This window comes from Hemitrygon akajei, chromosome 23 (assembly GCF_048418815.1).
Source record: "Hemitrygon akajei chromosome 23, sHemAka1.3, whole genome shotgun sequence".
In the NCBI taxonomy this organism is placed as follows: domain Eukaryota; kingdom Metazoa; phylum Chordata; class Chondrichthyes; order Myliobatiformes; family Dasyatidae; genus Hemitrygon; species Hemitrygon akajei.
The window spans coordinates 66,708,456-66,728,374 of NC_133146.1; the positions used below are offsets into that span (position 1 = coordinate 66,708,456).

At 40.3% G+C, this 19,919-nt stretch overlaps 1 protein-coding gene across 4 annotated transcripts in view; it reads right to left on the reverse strand.

The window, feature by feature from the left end:
* Positions 1-19,919, reverse strand: part of sfxn4 (sideroflexin 4) — a 103,756-nt gene that overhangs the window by 37,776 nt on the left and 46,061 nt on the right. For all 4 annotated transcript variants that reach the window (XR_012096149.1, XM_073027884.1, XM_073027885.1 and 1 more), the window contains 3 exons: positions 11,484-11,538; positions 5,837-5,862; positions 3,873-3,926 (listed from right to left, as the gene is read on the reverse strand). Coding sequence is in view for 3 of the 4 variants with exons in the window: in XM_073027884.1 (XP_072883985.1) it covers positions 3,873-3,926; positions 5,837-5,862; positions 11,484-11,538 (135 nt within the window). In the remaining variant the exon portion in view is untranslated. The remainder of the gene's footprint in view (positions 1-3,872; positions 3,927-5,836; positions 5,863-11,483; positions 11,539-19,919) is intronic.

Genomic DNA, 19,919 nt, shown 5'->3' on the forward strand with positions numbered 1-19,919 from the left:
ACTTCTACTGGAAGCTCATTCCACACAGCTACCACTCTCTGAGTAAAGAAATTCCCCCTCGTGTTATCCTTAAACTTTTGCCCCCTAACTCTTAAATCATGTCCTCTTGTTTGAATCTCCCCTACTCTCAATGGAAAAAGCCTATCCATGTCAACTCTATTTATCCCCCTCATTATTTTAAATACCTCTATCAAGTCCCCCCTCAACCTTCTACACTCCAAAGAATAAAGACCTAACTTGTTCAGCCTTTCCCTGTAACTTAGGTGCTAAAACCCAGGTAACATTCTAGTAAATCTTCTCTGTGCTCTCTCTATTTTGTTGATATCTTTCCTGTAATTCGGTGACCAGAACTGTACACAATACTCCAAATTCAGCCTTACCAATGCCTTGTACAATTTTAACATTACATCCCAACTCCTATACTCAATGCTCTGATTTATAAAGGCCAGCATACCAAAAGCTTTCTTCACCACCCTATCCACATGAGATTCCACCTTCAGGGAACTATGCACCATTATTCCTAGATCACTCTGTTCTACTGCATTCTTCAATGCCCTACCATTTACCATGTATGTCCTATTTGGATTATTCCTACCAAAATGTAGCACCTCACACTTATCAGCATTAAACTCCATCTGCCATCATTCAGCCCACTCTTCTAACTGGCCTAAATCTCTCTGCAAGCTTTGAAAACCTACTTCATTATCCACAACGCCACCTACTTTAGTATCATCTGCATACTTACTAATCCAATTTACCACTCCATCATCCAGATCATAAAGAATCATTAATTCTTCCCCTCTGCCATCTGATTCCTAAATGGACTTTGAAGCTTTGGACACTACCTCACTTTTTTAATATACAATATTTCTGTTTTTGCACATTTAAAAATAATCTATTCAATATATGTTATTGATTTATTTGTTTATTTATTATGTTTTATTTCATTTATTATTATTCTTTTCTCTCTCTGCTAGATTATGTATTGCATTGAACTGCTGCTGCTAAGTTAACAAATTTCACGTCACATGCCGGTGATAATAAACCTGATTCTGATTCTGAAATGCAAACAGTAGACAGAGATGCAGTTGAGTTACAGTCAGGGATGACAGTGACTGAACAAAATTGCAAAGTCCAAACAGAAACCTGCCTAGCCAAACAAATTGTGTTGTTGTTGTGGCAGGGGCTCACGTACCCCAGACCAATGCAGGTTTAAAGGCAAAATCTGTAGAAAATGCAACACATATAAAGAGCATGTCAGGCACACAAAAATAAATGGACTGCATAGGGAAAACAAAAAGTTATAAAATCAAGTTTCAGTTTCAAAAAGTATTTATCTACATGTGATTGATGAAAAATCTGATAATGATGAGACCCTAACCCTAATCCTAATGCGAGGGCTGGCTAGTCTTGAGATTTACAATGTGAAAACTAACTATATACAATCCATACGGCTTAGAACAGAAGTGAACAGCAAATTAATTAAAATGGAATTGGACACTAGCTCAGCTGTTTCAGTCTTTCCACAAAATAAGTTTGAACAGCATTTCAAAGATACTAAACTCAAGGCTGCAGATATCCAACTAAGAACTTATACTGGAAAAAAAGATAACCTTTGGAGAAATGACAATTGTGACAGTGAAATACAACACCCAACAAACCACATTGGGCTTGTATGTGGTAAAAACAGGAGGACCAGCCTTGTGGGGTTGTGATTGGCTGAGACAACTAGAACTTGATTGAAGATCCATCCACCAAATCCCCACCAATAGAGTCAACTGAAAGTGAACTAAGTATTGGATGAAGCCACAACTGTTTCCATGCTGTACACCATGAACTGTTGCCCAACAGAGGGAAAGCGGGTATTGGTTCCAACCTCTGTGCCTTTGGTTGGAAAGCATATTGGACCAAAGAAGGACCATGCTGCTCAGAGGAATTGTGAAAGTGACGAAAACAGTGTTCAGACTACAAAAGTTTTTGTAGGCAAAAATATCTGAGAAAGCTTGTAATATGTTAAGTAGGCAGTACCTTGCGAAATGTGGCTTGGCTTTATGCTGGAAGAGAGCTTAAGGAGCTTCAGAAAAGTTTGGTGAGTATAAAGAACCAAAATCTACTCTGCATGCATTAAAGTTATTGCATGAACTTCAAGTGGGAGACAAGCAGTTTGTAGAAGACCAAAGCCCAGCTGGATGAATGGAAGGTGAAAAAGAAAGGAGTCAATGGAGATATGAAAACAGAAAATTTGTCAGATGATGTTGTGGTTGACGAAACCAAGAGTAGAGATCAGATTGTAAAGGAAGCAAAAGAAGGATTAATAAGAGAATACTCCAGTGAACTAAGTGCACCTTCCCAAGACAAAGATGTATATCCCAGAAAGAAAAACGAAGGTGAGAAAAAGAAAGACAAGAAGTTGAAAAAGAGAGGAGATGGAGAGAAAGGAGATGGAGAGAAAGAAGATGAGCATGGAGGAGAAAGGTGTGAAAGGGAGAAGGAAAATGAGAAAGAAAAAGGAGAAAAAGAACCTGGGACAAGGAGAGGAACAAGGATCAAGATAGATCCAGAGAGAAAAGTTGAGAAAAGGAAAAGAAAGGTGGTTATCACCATCAGAACCACTTCCTGCTGTCTCAGAGTCAACTCCTACAATCACCATGGAGGATGCCCCAGAACCTGAGATTGTTTCATAGCCACAAGTCTCAACCTCCCTTGTCAGGAAAGACATTATCCCAGAAGAGTAAGAAATCCTCCACAGCGGTTAAATTTTTAGGGCTGAATGGGACAATTTAAAATTTACTATGCTGCGAAAGTCTGTTTGTATTAGTTATATTATGTAGTATACTGTGTATATAGCTGAGATGCACTCTATATTGAGTTGGAGTTTATTAAGTATGTTAAGTTGGAGTTTATTAGTATATTAAGCAGGCAGGAGTGTTGCAGATTTAATATTTCAGTAATATTTAATTAATCTTGTGTGTGTGTGTGATATATATATATATAGTTTGATTAAGCATTCTTATTCTTTTAAATAACTAATTATAGCTTATATGTATAAATATGTGAATTGCATACATATTCATGCTACCATGTGATACGTGTGTACCTAGCTTAAAGTAAACATGAAGTTAGACTCACATTTCAAACTCCTGTGTCTTTTTTTGAATTTCTTTAATGTTTTGAAGTTACAAATCATACCAGGGAATCTTTTTTCCTCATCTCTGCCTTGAATGACCTACCATTTATTCTGAAACTGTGGCCTCTAGTTTTAGGCTCTGCAGCCAGGTTGCAAATAAGTAATCCAAATGTGAGCCAAGGCAGTGGACTTCAGAAGTGTGAAATAATGCAAATCACTATAAAGTTCTCTGCGATTGTCAACATATAGACACAGTAGCAGAGTAGTTAGCAAAATGCTATTACAGTGCCAGCAACCTGGGTTCAATTCAGCAACTGTCTATATAGAGTTTGTACCTTCGCCCTGTAACCTCATGGGTTTCTGCCAGGTATTCCAGTTTCCTCACACATTTCAAAGATGTACAGGTTAATAAAGTTAATTGGTCTCATGGGTGTAACTGGGTAGCAAGGAATCATTGGGCTGGACTGATAGGGTCTGTTACCATGCTGTATCTCTAAATAAATAAAATAAAATATGCTAGATCTAATTAGAAGCCAGGGTTAAATTCCACTTTACAGTGCACGTTCATCTTTTTCCTTCTACCTTCCTGATACCCTTCAACTATTCTATTTAGAAAAATAAGATCATATTGCTTAGCTTCTGTCATCACTTTGCCCAGATCATCAGTGACTGGTGAATGATTAACTCCAGTGAAACACACCCACTGAAACTTCACATTACTTACACTGCTTTGATATATCATTACCTGCCAAAACAAAGCTGGTTTCATCCGTTTGTGTGGTAGAAGCATAGCTAGAATCTGAATGTGAAAGAGAAATTCAGAAATAATAACAAAAATATTGCAAAGTTTTATTACAACTACGCATATATTTAAAGTTCAGTATTCATTGCTTAACTCTGCTGACAAGGAAAGTATTATCTGTACTCCAAATATTTCAGTAACTTCTTTGAAAGGTTGACAAAAAAACAGAGCACATAAATGGGCTCTTCAGCCCATCACTACCGTTTTTGCTTATTGATACTAATCCCATCTGCCTGCATTCAATTGAAATCTTTCTATACCTCGGCTGTTCACGTGTCTGGTTAAATGACTCCACCACTACTTCTGGCAACAAGCTCCAAACATTAACTTAGGTGTAAAAAAAACTTTCCTCTCAAATCCCCTTTAAAACTCCTTCACCTAACCTTAAATCCATGCCCCCATGTTTTTGTGATGCCTAATGTGGGGAGAGAGATTCTATTTCATCTAACTATACCTCTTATAATTTTACATACTTCTAACTGGTTACTTCTCAGTCTCCTTCATTCTTGGGGAAATAAACCCAATCTATCCAACCTCTTCCGTAACTTTCTGTCCAATCTGGACAACATCCTGGTGAATCTCCTCTGCACTCTCTCCAGTGCAGCCACATTTAATGTAGAACAGTATAAATTTGTTATTTGCTGTATATATCATAAGACCATAAGACACAGGAACAGAATCAGACCATTCATCCCATCATATTTGCTCCACCATTACATTATGGCTGATCCCAGATCCCACTCAACCCCATACACCTGCCTTCTCACAGTATCTTTTGATGCCCTGATCAATCAGGAAATGATCAACTCCCTCCTTAAATACACCCACAGACTTTACCTCTACAGCAGTCTGTGGAAGAGCATTCCACAGCTTCACTACTCTCTGGCTAAAAAATTCCTCCTTAACTCTGTTTTAAAAGGTCGCTCCTCAGTTTTGAGCTATGCCCTCTAGTTCTGGATACCCCCATCTGAGAAAACATCCTCTCCACATCTATTCTATCTAGCTCTTTCAACATTCGTAAAGCTTCAATAAGATCCCTACGCATTCTTCTAAATTCCAGTGAGTACAGGCTCAAAGCTGCCAAACGCTTCTTTCATTTATTCCTGGAATCAACCCCATGAACCTCCTCTGGATTCTCTCCAATGACAACACATCCTTTCTGAGATATCACACCCAAAAACTGTTGACAATACTCCAAGTACAACTTGACTATAATAAAGCCTCAGCATTATCTCCTTGCTTTTATAATCCTACTCCCCTTGAAATAAATGCCAACATTCAATTTGTCTTCTTTACCACAGACTCAACCTATGATTTAACCTTCTGGTAGTCTTGCACAAGGACTTCCAAGTCCTTTTGCAATTCTGATGTTTGAACCTTCTCCCCATTTAGATAATAGCCTACACTATTGTTCCTTTTACCAAAATGCATTATCATACATTTACCACTTTTTGGCCCATTCTTCTAATTTGCCTAAGTCCTGTTGCAATCACATTATTTCTTCAGCACTAGCTACCCTTCCATCTATTTTTGGATCATTCGCAAACTTTGCCACAAAGCCATCAATTCTATTATGCAAATCACTGGCAATCAATGTAAAAAGTAGTGGTTCCAATACTGACCCCTGAGGAACACCACTAGTCACTGGCAGCCAACCAGAAAAGGCCCCTTTTATTTCCACTCACTGCCTCCTGCCTGTCAGCCATTCCTCTATTCATGCCAGTATCTTTCTTGTAATGCCACAGGATTATCTTGTTAAGCACCCTCATGTGCGGCACCTCATCAAATGCCTTCTGAAAATATCAGCTTAGACAAATCCATCAATTGGCTATTGTCATTCAGTTGATAAAGAGAGAAAAAGAACTGATGACAATTTGAAACTAACCTACTGGGCTTTCAATACCTACCAAAGGAGCAGCAAGTGGTGTGAATGCTGAAGGAGAGAACAAAAGACAAACCGTAAATAGACTGATACTTATTTCCAAAGTTATATCACACTATGCTATACATGCAAATTGTGTTCAATTCTGCTCACTACAGGAGGATGTGGAAACTATAGAAAACGTACAGATTTACAAGGATGTTGGCTGGATTGCAGGCAGGTTTGCTAGAGAGGCTCCAGTGGATTTAAACTAGATACGAGGGGGAGGGGACCAGAATGTAGGAACAGATGTATGGGAGAAGGAAGAAAAAGACCATGAAGTTCTTTGTACTGTTAGAGATAAACAGAGAGGAAGAGGTGGAGAATTTCTTAAATGCATTTATTTTAATGCTAGGAGCTTTGTAAGAAAGGTGGATGAGCTTAGAGCATGGATTGATACCTGGAAATATGATGATGTAGGTATTGGTGAAACATGGTTGCAGGAGGGGTGTGATTGGCAACTAAATATTCCTGGATTTCGTTGCTTCAGGTGTGATAGAATCGGAGTGACAAAAGGGGGAGGTGTTGCGTTGCTTGTCAGAGAAAATATTACAGCGGTGCTCTGGCAGGATAGATTAGAGGGATCGTCTAGGGAGGCTATTTGGGTGGAATTGAGGAATGGGAAAGGTGTAGTAACACTTATAGGCGTGTATTGTAGACAACCTAATGGGCCACGAGAATTGGAGGAGCAAATTTGCAAGGAGATAGCAGATATTTATAGTAAGCACAGGGTTGTGATTGTGGGAGATTTTAATTTTCCACACATAGACTGGGAAGCCCATACTGTAAAAGGGATGGATGGTTTGGAGTGTGTAAAAATGTGTGCAAGATAGTTTTTGGCAGCAATACATAGAGGTACCGACTAGAGAAGGGGCAGTATTGGATCCTCTGTTAGGGAATGAAATAGGTCAGGTGATGGAGGTATATGTTGGGGAGCACTTTGGGTCCAGTGATCACAATGTGATTAGTTTTAATATAATTATGGAGAAGGATAGGACTGGACCCAGGGTTGAGATTTTTGATTGGAGAAAGGCTAACTTTGAGGAGATGCAAAAGGATTTAGAAGGAGTGGATTGGGACAATTTATTTTATGGGTACAGAATCTTTATGTTCCTGTTAGGTTGAAAGGAAAGGTTAAAAGTTTGAGAGAGCCATGGTTTTCAAGGGATATTGGAAACTTGGTTAGGAAAAAGAGAGATATCTACAATAAATATAGGCAGCATGGAGTAAATGAGGTGCTCGAGGAATATAAAAAATGTAAGAAGAATCTTAAGAAAGAAATTAGAAAAGCTAAAAGAAAATACGAGGTTGCTTTGGCAATTAAGATGAAAATAAATCCGAAGGGTTTCTAGTTATATTAATAGCAAAAGTACAGTGAGGGATAAAATTGGTCCCTTAGAGAATCAGAGTGGACAGCTATGTGTGGAGCCGAAAGAGATGGGGGAGATTTTGAACAATTTCTTTTCTTTGGTATTCACTAAGGAGAAGGATATTGAATTGTGTAAGGTAAGGGAAACAAGTAGGGAAGTTATGGAAAGTATGAGGATTAAAGAGGAGGAAGTACTGGCGCTTTTAAGGAATATAAAAGTGGATAAATCTCCGGATCCTGACAGGATATTCCCTAGGATCTTGAGGGAAGTTAGTGTAGAAATAGCAGGGGCTATGACAGAAATATTTCAAATGTCATTAGAAACGGGGATGGTGCCGGAGGATTGGCATATTGCTCATGTAGTTCCATTGTTTAAAAAGGGTTCTAAGAGTAAACCTAGCAATTATAGGCTTGTCAGTTTGACGTCAGTGGTGGGTAAATTAATGGAAAATATTCTTAGAGATGGTATATATAATTATCTGGATAGACAGGGTCTGATTAGGAACAGTCAACATAGATTTGTGTGTGGAAGGTCTTGTTTGACAAATCTTATTGAATTTTTTGAAGAGGTTACGAGGAAAGTGTAAAGGGTAAAGCAGTGGGTGGTGTCTATATGGACTTCAGTAAGGCCTTTGACAAGGTTCCGCATGGAAGGTTAGTTAGGAAGGTTCAATCGTTAGGTATTAATATTGAAGTAGTAAAATGGATTCAACAGTGGCTGGATGGGAGATGACAGAGAGTAGTGGTGGATAACTGTTTGTCAGGTTGGAGGCCGGTGACTAGTGGTGTGCCTCAGGGATCTGTACTGGGTCCAGTGTTGTTTGTCATAGACATTAATGATCTGGATGATGGGGTGGTAAATTGGATTAGTAAGTATGCAGATGATACTAAAGTAGGTGGCGTTGTGGATAATGAAGTAGGTTTTCAAAGCTTGCAGAGAGATTTAGGCCAGTTAGAAGAATGGGCTGAACGATGGCAGATGGAATTTAATGCTGATAAGTGTGAGGTGCTACATTTTGGTAGGAATAATCCAAATAGGACATACATGGTAAATGGTAGGGCATTGAAGAATGCAGTAGAACAGAGTGATCTAGGAATAATGGTGCATAGTTCCCTGAAGGTGGATTCTCATGTGGATAGGGTGGTGAAGAAAGCTTTTGGTATGCTGGCCTTTATAAATCAGAGCATTGAGTATAGGAGTTGGGATGTAATTTTAAAATTGTACAAGGCATTGGTAAGGCCGAATTTGGAGTATTGTGTACAGTTCTGGTCACCGAATTATAGGAAAGATATCAACAAAATAGAGAGAGTACAGAGAAGATTAACTAGAATGTTACCTGGGTTTCAGCACCTAAGTTACAGGGAAAGGTTGAACAAGGTAGGTCTTTATTCTTTGGAGCGCAGAAGGTTGAGGGGGGACTTGATAGAGGTATTTAAAATTATGAGGGGGATAGATAGAATTGACATGGGTAGGCTTTTTCCATTGAGAGTAGGGGAGTTTCAAACAAGAGGACATGAGTTGAGAGTTAGGGGGCAAAAGTTTAAGGGTAACACAAGGGGGAATTTCTTTACTCAGGGAGTGGTAGCTGTGTGGAACGAGCTTCCAGTAGAAGTGGTAGAGGTAGATTCGGTATTGTCATTTAAAGTAAAATTGGATTGGTATATGGACGGGAAAGGAATGGAGGGTTATGGGCTGAGTGCGGGTCAGTGGGACTAGCTGAGGGTAAGCGTTCAGCACGGACTAGAAGGGCCGAGATGGCCTGTTTCCGTGCTGTAATTGTTATATGGTTATATGGATTGGAGAGCATGCCTTATGAGAATAGGTTGAGTGAACTTGGCCTTTTCTCCTTGGAGTAATGGAGGATTGATGACCTAATAGATGTGTATAAGATGAGAGGGATTGATGGTGTGGATAGCCAGAGCCTTTTTCCCAGGGCTGAAATAGCTGACATGAAGGGGCATAGTTTTAAGACTCTTGAATGTAGGTACAGAGGGTATGTCAGGGGTAGGTTTTTCCACACAGAGAGCGGTGGGTGCATGGAATGCACTGCCAGCGATGGTAGTGGAGGTGGATACAGTAGAGTCTTTTAAGAGACTCTTAGGTCGGTACATGGAGCTTGGAAAATTGAAGGCTATGTGGCAGGGTAATTCTTGGCAGCTTCTAGAGTAGGTTACATGGTTGGCACAACATCGTGGGTCAAAGGGCCTGTAATGTGCTGTAGGTTTCTATGTTCTATGTTCTGTAATGACCTGGTTCATATTTTTTACTGTTATGCTGTATGTACAGGTAGTCCCCGAGTTACGAACGTCCGACTTATGGACAATTCGTACTTATGAACCGAAGAAGAACGCCGTCCGCCATTTTATGTCGGATCCCGACGCCGTCCACCATTTTAAGTCGTTGCCATTGACACTGTGTTGAGTGTTTAACTTTGTATTTGGCTTAAAATTTTCACAGTAAGATTCACCCTGACCCTGCCCTGCACTCCCCCCCCCCCCCCCCACCGTTCTGGTCGGCTGATGGCGCAGTGAGATCTGCGCCGGGCTGGAGAACGGAGGTTTCCGTGCCAGGTTGATATCCAGCTCGCAACTCGACCTCGTAAAAAAAACCACTGCCACCTCCAGTTTAAATTCCCATGCGGAATATTGTGGATGATCAAACACGCAAACACAGCACAGCCCCCACTTGTCCCATTCAGCCTGTCTCAGTGCAGTGGTTGTTAGGACCCAGCAGACCTCGGGACCTGCTGCCGGCAGTGTTTCTGTTCTGTTGACGGTGTGCGGTGGTCCTTAAGACCCAGTGGACCTTGAGAGCCGGAGGAGGTCAGGACCCGACGCCCACAGGTTTCTGTTCCGTTGATGGTGTGCGGTGGTCCTTAAGACCCAGCGGACCTCGAGAGCCGGCAGAGGTCAGGACCCGACGCCCACAGTATTTCTGTTCTGTTGATGGTGTGCGGTGGTCCTTAAGACCCAGCAGACCTTGGGAGCCGGCGGAGGTCAGGACCCGATGCCTGCAGTGTTTCTGTTCCATTGACGGGAAGCGATTGCGCTTGAAAATAAAGTGGAAATAATAAAGCGTTTGGAAAGAGGTGAAACGCCATCGGTCATTAGAAAAGCGTTAGGCTACAGTCGGTCAACGATTGGAACAATTTTAAAGGATAACGGATAAAGTGAGAATAATGGAGCATTTGAAAGGCCCTGCCCCAACAAAAGCTACAATTATTACTAAGCAACGCAGTGGTTTAATTATTGGAATATATACGTTTCTTGTGTTTTATATGCATAAAGGTAAAATATATACTATATACTAAGGCAAATGTTTGACTGACGCTAAATAATACCAGATGTACTTGTTTCGACGTACGTACAAATCCGACTTAAATACGGGCTCAGGAATGGAATTCGTACATAACCCAGGGACTGCCTATATTTCATTTTGTGTAGCTCTGTAAGAGCTGTTTGTTCTGCTTTCAGCCTGCTTGGGTTATTGCTGAAGATAAGGGATGATGTCGAATGTGTGCCATCCAATTAGTGGGAAGTTTTTCTTGGTGAGGGACAATAAGATTGGTCTTGGGTTTTTGTTTGAGAGGAGATGAAGAAAGACGATGCTGGGGAGAACTGGTCGTAGAAGACGATCTGGTGGGAGACCTGTTTGTTAGAGATGGATTGTGAGTGACATTTGACAGGTGGTGTGTGCTTTCACGTTGACCAAAGACCCAGCATGTGAGTAACAGAGAAGTTCAAGATGAGCTCCAACTTGTGCACATTTGATTGTTTAATTAGAATGGGCCCTGTTCTTTTTGTCATTCTTTACTTACCCTTCAGTTAAGATTCATAAATATAATTCCTTTAATTGTATTCAGTGTACTGTCTGTTATTTTGTGGCATTAATTTATGACAGGGTAGTGAATTACACAGTATCCACATAAACTGAGGTTTGGGGTGAGATCCAGTGCACCTCAATCTCCAACACTGGCAGGGTCGAAGGTTGTCTTCCCAAGACTTACATAGCCAAGAAAACTGGGGTGTTTCTGTTCTACCCTTGATAATGTGACAAGAAATCACTGATGCAGACCAACCATTGCTTTAAGCAGGAAATTGTTTTACACAGCCTGAGAACTGCACGACTCTTTAAATGTTTAAATAAAGAAAATTCCAGCTGTTCATAAGCAAAGATTAAGTACTTGGGAGCCTTTCAGATACTATGTTGACCATGCACCTCAGAGCAAACAAATAAATAGCGAATAATGTGAACAATACTCACCTGAAGCACGGAACACTGTTGGCAGTACACTTCCTGTGTCCGGATGAACTGAAGACTAAAGGGGACAGGAAGTTAAACATAAGAACAGAAGAACAGAAGAAATAGGAACAGGAGTAGACCAGCTGGCCTGTTGAGCCTGCTCTGCTATTCAATAAGATCATGGTTGATCTGGCCATGGACTCATTTCCACCTACCTGCCTTTTCCCCATAATCTTAATTACCCTACTATGCAAAAATCTATCTAACCTTGTCTTAAATATATTTACTGAGGTAGCCTCCACTACTTAATGGGCAGAGAATTCTACAGATTCACCACTCTCTGGGAAAAGCAGTTCCTTCTCATCTCTGTTCTAAATCTACTCCTTTGAATCTTGAGGCTATGCTCCCTAGTTCTAGTCTCACCTATCAGTGGAAACAACTTTTGTGCCTCTATCTTATCTATCCCTTTCAGAATTTTATACTGTATAAGATTTCCTCTCATTCTTCTGAATTCCAGCGAGTACAGTCCCAGGTGACTCAATGTCTCCTCACAGTCTAACCACCTCATTTCTGGAATCAACCTAGTGAAGCTCCTCTGTACCCTTCCCAAAACCAGTACATCCTACCTCAAGTAAGGAGACCAGAACTGCATGCAGTACTCCAGATGCAGCCTCACCAGTATCCTGCACAGTTGTAGCATAACCTCGCTGCTCTTAAATTCAATCCCTCTAGCAATGAAGGCCAACATTCCGTTTGCCTTTTTCACAGTCTGCTGCACCTGCAAACTAACCTTCTGTGATTCATGCACAAGCATTCCCATGTCCATCTGCATAGCAGCATGCTGCAATTTTTTACCATTTAAATAATAATCTGCTCTTCTATTTTCCCTTCCAAAGTGGATGACCTTGCATTTACCAACATTGTACTCCATCTGCCAGACCCTTGCTCATTCACTTAACCTATCCATATCTCTCTGCAGACTCTCTGTATCTTCTGCACAATTTCCTTTCCACTCATTTAAAAATCATCTGTAAACTTAGATAGAGTACACTCGGTCCCTTCTTCCAGACTGTTAATGTATATCGTGAACAGTTGCGGGCGCAACACTGACCCCTGTAGCACACCACTTACCATTGATTGCCAACCAGAGTAACACCCATGTATCCCAATTCTCTGCTTTCCATGAGTTAACCAATTCTCTATCCATGTTAATACATCACCCCCAACTCTAGAAACATAGAAAATAGGTGCAGGAGTAGGCCATTCGGCCCTTCAAGCCTGCACCGCCATTCAGTATGATCATGGCTGATCATCCAACTCAGAACCCTGTACCTGCTTTCTCTCCATACCCCCTGATCCCTTTAGCCACAAGGGCCATATCTAACTCCCTCTTAAATATAGCCAATGAACTGGCCTCAACTGTTTCCTGTGGCAGAGCATTCCACAGATTCACCACTCTCTGTGTGAAGAAGCTTTTCTTCATCTCGGTCCTAAAAGGCTTCCCCTTTATCCTTAAACTGTGACCCCTCATTCTGGACTTCCCCAACATCGGGAACAATCTTCCTGCATCAAGCCTGTCCAATCCCTTTAGAATTTTATACGTTTCAATAAGATCTCCCCTCAATCTTCTAAATTCCAGCGAGTATAAGCCTAGTCGATCCAGTCTTTCTTCATATGAAAGTCCTGCCATCCCAGGAATCAATCTGGTGAACCTTCTTTGTACTCCCTCTATGGTAAGAATATCTTTCCTTGAATTAGGGGACCAAAACTGCACACAATACTTTAGGTGTGGTCTCACCAAGGCCTTGTACGACTGCAGTAGAACCTCCCTGCTCCTGTACTCGAATCCTCTTGTTATGAATGCCAACATACCATTCACCTTTTTCACCGCCTGCTGTACCTGCATGCCCATTTTCAATGACTGGTGTACAATGACACCCAGGTCTCATTGCACCTCCCCTTTTCTTAATCGGCCACCATTCAGATAATAATCTGTTTTCCTGTTCTTGCCACCAAAGTGGATAACCTCACATTTATCCACATTAAATTGCATCTGCCATGAATTTGCCCACTCACCTAACCTATCCAAGTCACCCTGCATCTCTTAGCATCCTCCTCACAGCTAACACTTATACCCAGCTTCATTGTCATCCACAAACTTGGAGATGCTGCATTTAATTCCCTTGTCTAAATCATTAATATATATTGTAAACAACTGGGGTCCCAGCACTGAGCCTTGCGGTACCCCACTAGTCACTGCCTGCCATTCTGAAAAGGTCCCATTTATTCCCACTCTTTGCTTCCTGTCTGCCAACCAATTCTCTATCCACATCAATACCATACCCCCAATACCGTGTGCTTTAAGTTTGCACACTAATCTCCTGTGTGGGACCTTGTCAAAAGCCTTTTGAAAATCCAAACATACCACATCCACTCTACTAGTTACATCCTCAAAAAATTCTATAAGATTCGTCAGACATGATTTTCCTTTCACAAATCCATGCTGACTTTGTCTGATGATTTCACCGCTTTCCAAATGTGCTGTTATCATATCTTTGATAACCGACTCTAGCATTTTCCCCACCACCGATGTCAGGCTGACTGGTCTATAATTCCCTGGTTTCTCTCTCCCTCTTTTTTTAAAAAGTGGTGTTTCATTAGCCACCCTCAAATCCTCAGGAACTAATCCAGAATCTAAAGAGTTTTGAAAAATTATCTCTAATGCATCCACTATTTCTTGGGCTACTTCCTTAAGCACTCTGGAATGCAGACCATCTGGCCCTGGGGATTTATCTGCCTTTAATCCCTTCAATTTACCTAACACCACTTCCCTACTAACATGTATTTCCCTCAGTTCCTCCATCTCACTAGACCCTCGGTCCCCTACTATTTCCGGAAGATTATTTATGTCCTCCTTAGTGAAGACAGGACCAAAGTAGTTATTCAATTGGTCTGCCATGTCCTTGTTCCCCATGATCAATTCACCTCTTTCTGACTGTAAGGGACCTACATTTGTCTTAACCAATCTTTTTCTTTTCACATATCTATAAAAGCTTTTACAGTCAGTTTTTATGTTCCCTGCCAGCTTTCTCTCATAATCTTATTTCCCTTTCCTAATTAAGCCCTTCGCCCTCCTCTGCTGGACTCTGAATTTCTCCCAGTCCTCAGGTGTGCCACTTTTTCTGGCTAATTTGTATGTTTCTTCTTTGGACTTGATACTATCCCTAATTTCCCTTGTCAGCCACGGGTACACTACCTTCCCTGGTTTATTCTTTTGTCAAATTAGGATGAACAATTGTTGTAGTTTATCCATGCGATCTTTAAATGCTTCCCATTGCATATCCACCATCAACCCTTTAAGTATCATTTGCCAGTCTATCTTAGCTAATTCACGTCTCATACCTTCAAAGTTACCCTTCTTTAAGTTCAGAACCTTTGTTTCTGAATTAACTATGTCACTCTCCATCTTAATGAAGAATTCCACCATATTATGGTCACTCTTACCCAAGGGGCCTCGCACGACAAGAATGCTAACTAACCCTTCCTCATTGCTCAATACCCAGTCTAGAATGGCCTGCTCTCTAGTTGGTTCCTCGACGTGTTGGTTCAGAAAACCATCCCATATACATTCCAAGAAATCCTCTTCCTCAGCACCCTTAACCAATTTGGTTCACCCAATCTATATGTAGATTGAAGTCACCCATTATAACTGCTGTTCCTTTATTGCACACATTTCTAATTTCCTGTTTAATGCCATCCCCAACCTCACTACTACTGCTAGGTGGCCTGTACACAACTCCTACCAGCATTTTCTGCCCCTTAGTGTTATGCAGCTCTACCCATATTGATTCTACATCCTCCAGGCTAATGTCCTTCCTTTCTATTGCATTAATCTCCTCTCTAACCAGCAATGCTACCCCACCTCCTTTTCTTTCCTGTCTATCCCTCCTGAATATTGAATATCCCTGGATGTTGAGCACCGATCCTTGGTCACCCTGGAGCCATGTCTCTGTGATCCCAACTATATCATATTCATTAATAACTATCTGCACATTCAATTCATCCACCTTGTTATGAACACTCCTTGCATTGACACACAAAGCCTTCAGGCTTGTTTTTACAACACTCTTAGCCTTTATACAATTATGTTGAAAAGAGGCCCTTTTTGATTTTTGCCCTGGATTTGCCAGCCTGCCACTTTTACTTTTCACCTTACTACTTTTTGCTTCTACGCTCATTTTACACCCCTCTGTCTCTCTGCACTTGTTCCCACCGCCCTGCCACATTAGTTTAAATCTATGCATCTTTATTTTATAGTAAGTCTATTATGTGGCACCTCATCAAATCTCTTCTGGAAATTCAAGTAAATAACATTTGACTGTTCCCCTCATCCACTGCGCTCACTATATCCTCAAAGAACTCTAATAAGTTTGTCAAATAGGACCTGCCTTTGCTGAATCCATGCTGAGTCTGCCTAATGGATCCATTTCTTTCCAGATGCTTTCCTATTTCTTTAATGATAGCTTCGAGCATTTTCCCAAATACAAATGTTAAACTAACTGGCCTATAGTTACCTGCATCCTTTTTTGAACAGTGGTGTGATATTTGCCATCTTCCAATCCACCCAGAACTGCCTAAAGTCCAGAGTATTTTGGTAAATTATCACCAAAGCCTCTAACTCCAACTTCTGCCAATTCTTTCAGTATCCTAGAATGCATTCCACCAGGGCCAGGGGACTTATCTATCTTCAGGCCCACAAGTTTGCTCAGCACTACCTGTTTGTGATGGCTATTGTACAGAGGTCCTTATCTTCCATTGCATCCATAACATCTCTCTTTGGCATGTTAGACGTGTCCTCCAGCATAAGGACTGACAGAAAATAGTAATTCAAAGCATCTGCCATTTCCTCATTACCCAATATCAATTCCCCCTTCTCGTATTCCAAGGGCTTTATGTTCACTTTAGCCACCCTTTTCCGCTTTATACAATTATAAAAACTTTTACTATCTGTTTTTATAATTTGTGCTAGTTTATTTTCATAATCCATCTTTCCTTTCTTTATTTAAACTTCTAATTTCCCACTACTCTTGGCAAATCTGTATGCATGAGGTTTTAGTTTGAAACCTTCTTTCATTTCCTTAGTTATCCAAGGCTGGCTCGCCCCACCCTTACTGTCCTTGCTTTTAACTGTAATATACTTTTGTTGAGCACTGTGAAAAATCTCTTTGAAAGTCTTCCACTGAGACGGGTCAGCGGGAGATGCTCATGGAGTGAGTACTGTTTTAGATCCGCTCCATAACCTTTACTTTTTTTAACCTTTGATCACCCTTATCCAACTTATTTTTACCTACACCAAAAGATTCTTGCTATTTTCTTGGGCTTATCGTTAAGAGTTTATTGTGAATTTTTGAAGATATGCAAACAGAAGTAGCTCTTAGATCTAAAGGACGAGAACCGGGGCATAACCCGAACGGTAATGGAAAGAAGCAAGCTCATCCGCAACGCACTGAATTAACTTATGAACTGTTTATGGAGGTTTTGGATAAAAAATTCGATGAACTACAACAAGTTTTTAAACAAGATATAAAGGCTTTTCAAGATTATATGGTTAAGACGGATTCAGTAATTAACCAGCAGCAAGCTCTTATCGCGTCTCTGCAAGAAGAAGCTCGGAAACGAGATTTGACAATTGAATAATTGCAACAGGATTTAATTTCGACCATTAAACTGGTGGAAACACTTAAAGCCAAGAGTGTTGACTTTGAGAATCGGTCCAGAAGACAGAACCTACGTATACTTGGTCTCCCAGACGGCATAGAAAAAGACGATCCTTCGAAATATTTTCCTCAACTTTTAAAAGATGCATTCCCGTCGGTTTTCCCAGAGAACCCCGTTACTCAATCGATCACATAGAATTTGGCGTCGTTCATCGAGTGCTCCAGCTAAACCCTCGGTTGTAATTGTCCGGTTTCACTATGTACATGACAAAGAACAACTTATTCGTGTGGCTCGGCGGGCTGGTATGATTAAATTTCAAGATTACTACTTCCGTTTGGTTGAAGATTTTAGTCCTGAAGTTATGAAAAAAAGGCTTCTTTTTAAACCTCTGATGTCTGAATGTTATGAGAAAAATCTAAAACCTGCGCTCTTATACCCTGCGAAGCTTAGAATCTCTCCGTCGAATGCTCCACGCCAGGTTTTCCTTTCTACATCTGAAGCGAGAAAGTATCTGGAGGAGAACTTCCCTACTGCTATAGACACTACTCTCTAATAAATGAGTGATTCTGATCGTGTAAGATGGTTTTCGATTCCTCAAACCAGAGTTAGTCTCTGGTTATTGGTGTAGGTTTATCCTATACTTTATATTTAAGTTAAAGTGTGTTTTCGTTATATTAATCGCTCTGTTTTATACACTTTAACCATTATACTATATTTTTGACTATTATTTTTGTTCCCTTGAAGGTATATTTTTAACCTTTCGAAGGGAAATTTTTTTTTATTATTAAGATGGTGGTTTTTTGGAAAAATATTCTTGGTTTTGTTTAAGATGGCGTTATTTTTTCTTTTTTCGTCTTCTTCCTATAATGCATCGCTTATCATAGTTTAAATATTTCTTGATTTGTTTGGGTTATAACCCAATTTATAAGCTTTTAGTGATTATATTCTTTTTTTTACAACTAAGTATATTAAGAAGCGTGGATTTTAGTATTGTGATTATAATTTTTAAAGTTGGGGTGTTTTTTTTTATATATATCCTTTAAATACGGAGTGGTCTTCCGCTGATATGGGGGTAGAATTAGTCTCATTTTTTCCTTTTTCTAGCCATATTTTGGCTTTTTTCTTGTGGGGGTGGGGGATGGTCTGTTTTCTAATTTTATTTTTCTTTTACCAGTTTGTTTTAGTTTTTTCATTTGGGCTGTTTTTGAACTACAAATATGTCTACGATGTCGTCACTTCCGGGTCCGCTCTTTATTTTTGTTCCTCTTCCGGGTGCATGAGTTTATAATTTGGTTAACCCTTTCTATACCAAAGGGTCGACTTTAGAAGCATGGCTTAAACCATTAATTTTGTGTCTTGGAATACTAATGGTTTAAACCATCCGATTAAATGAAAGAAGATTTTCAAAGTATTCCAAAGACTTAATGCTCATATCATTTTTGTACAAGAAACTCATGTGAGGAAGGAGGACAAATATCGCTTTTTTAGGTCTTGGTGGGGTCAACAGTATCATTCGAATTCGAATGCCAAAGTTAAGGGAGTTTCAATTTTTATTGACTCCTCTATTGCATTTGTTCAACATGATATCCTTTCGGATCCGAATGGTAGATTTTTGTTAATTACGGGTTTACTTTGTAATAAAAAGGTTGCTATGGTTAATGTTTATGCTCCAAATGTGGATTGTCCTGATTTTTTTAAGTCCTTATTTACTTCTTTACCTAATCTAAATGAATATAAGTTAATAATGGGTGGTGACTTTAATTGTTGTTTAAATCCTTTGATGGACAAATCTATATCTATTCAGATGTAAAGGGGGTTTTTTTCTTTTTCTTTGTTACTGTGTATGTAATCAAAATGGCGTCTTTGTTTTGTTAAAAGTAGGAATGCTGGCGCCTGTGTTAATAGTAGGAATGCTAGCGTCTTTGTTATGATAAGTGCTGGAAGCTTGTTTGGGACTGTAAACTGATTGTTGGCGGGGATTTTGGGGAGTCGGCGCGATGGAGTGAGAGAGAGAGGACGGGGTGCTGGAAGCTGGGCGACGGTCCCCGGCCCAAGGTTTTCGGTGATGAGAGGAGACGGAGACAGAGGAGTGTGGAGCATCTGGTCGACCACCGTGGGGGTCCCAGGAGGCGGGTCGAGGAAGTCGGAGGGGATCGAATGCCAAAATACTTCAGTAATTGAGCTCCAACGGTTGTGCACGAAGTGGTTTGGACTTTGATAAGTTTGGCGCCTTTTCTTTTTTTTCTCTTATTCATATATACTGTATCGTTAGTAATCGCTTAGTTATAGTAATCTTTATAAATTGTACTCATTTAATCGCATAAGGTGTACTGTCTGTTTTTTGGGCGAGGCGGGGACATCACACAGCATCCACACCAGCTGATTACCCAGTTTGGCGGGGCCGAAGGCCGCTCCCCCTAGACTAGAACGAGTTTGAGCGATGCCTGAGGCGACCCAGGGGTTACATTGCTTTACCCAATAAGTCGGCCACTTGTATTAACTCCTTTTTGACTGATAATGGAGTTTTTGATATTTGGAGATTTCGGCATCCTAACGACAAAGAGTTTTCTTTTTCTCACATGTTTATCATTCCTATTCGAGAATTGATTATTTTTTTTATTGACTCTTGTTTTATTCCATCGGTAATTGGTTGTAATTATGATATTATAGCTATCTCTGACCATGCTCCATTAAAACTTTCTATTAAATTTACGGATACAGCTTCAAGCGCTAGACAAT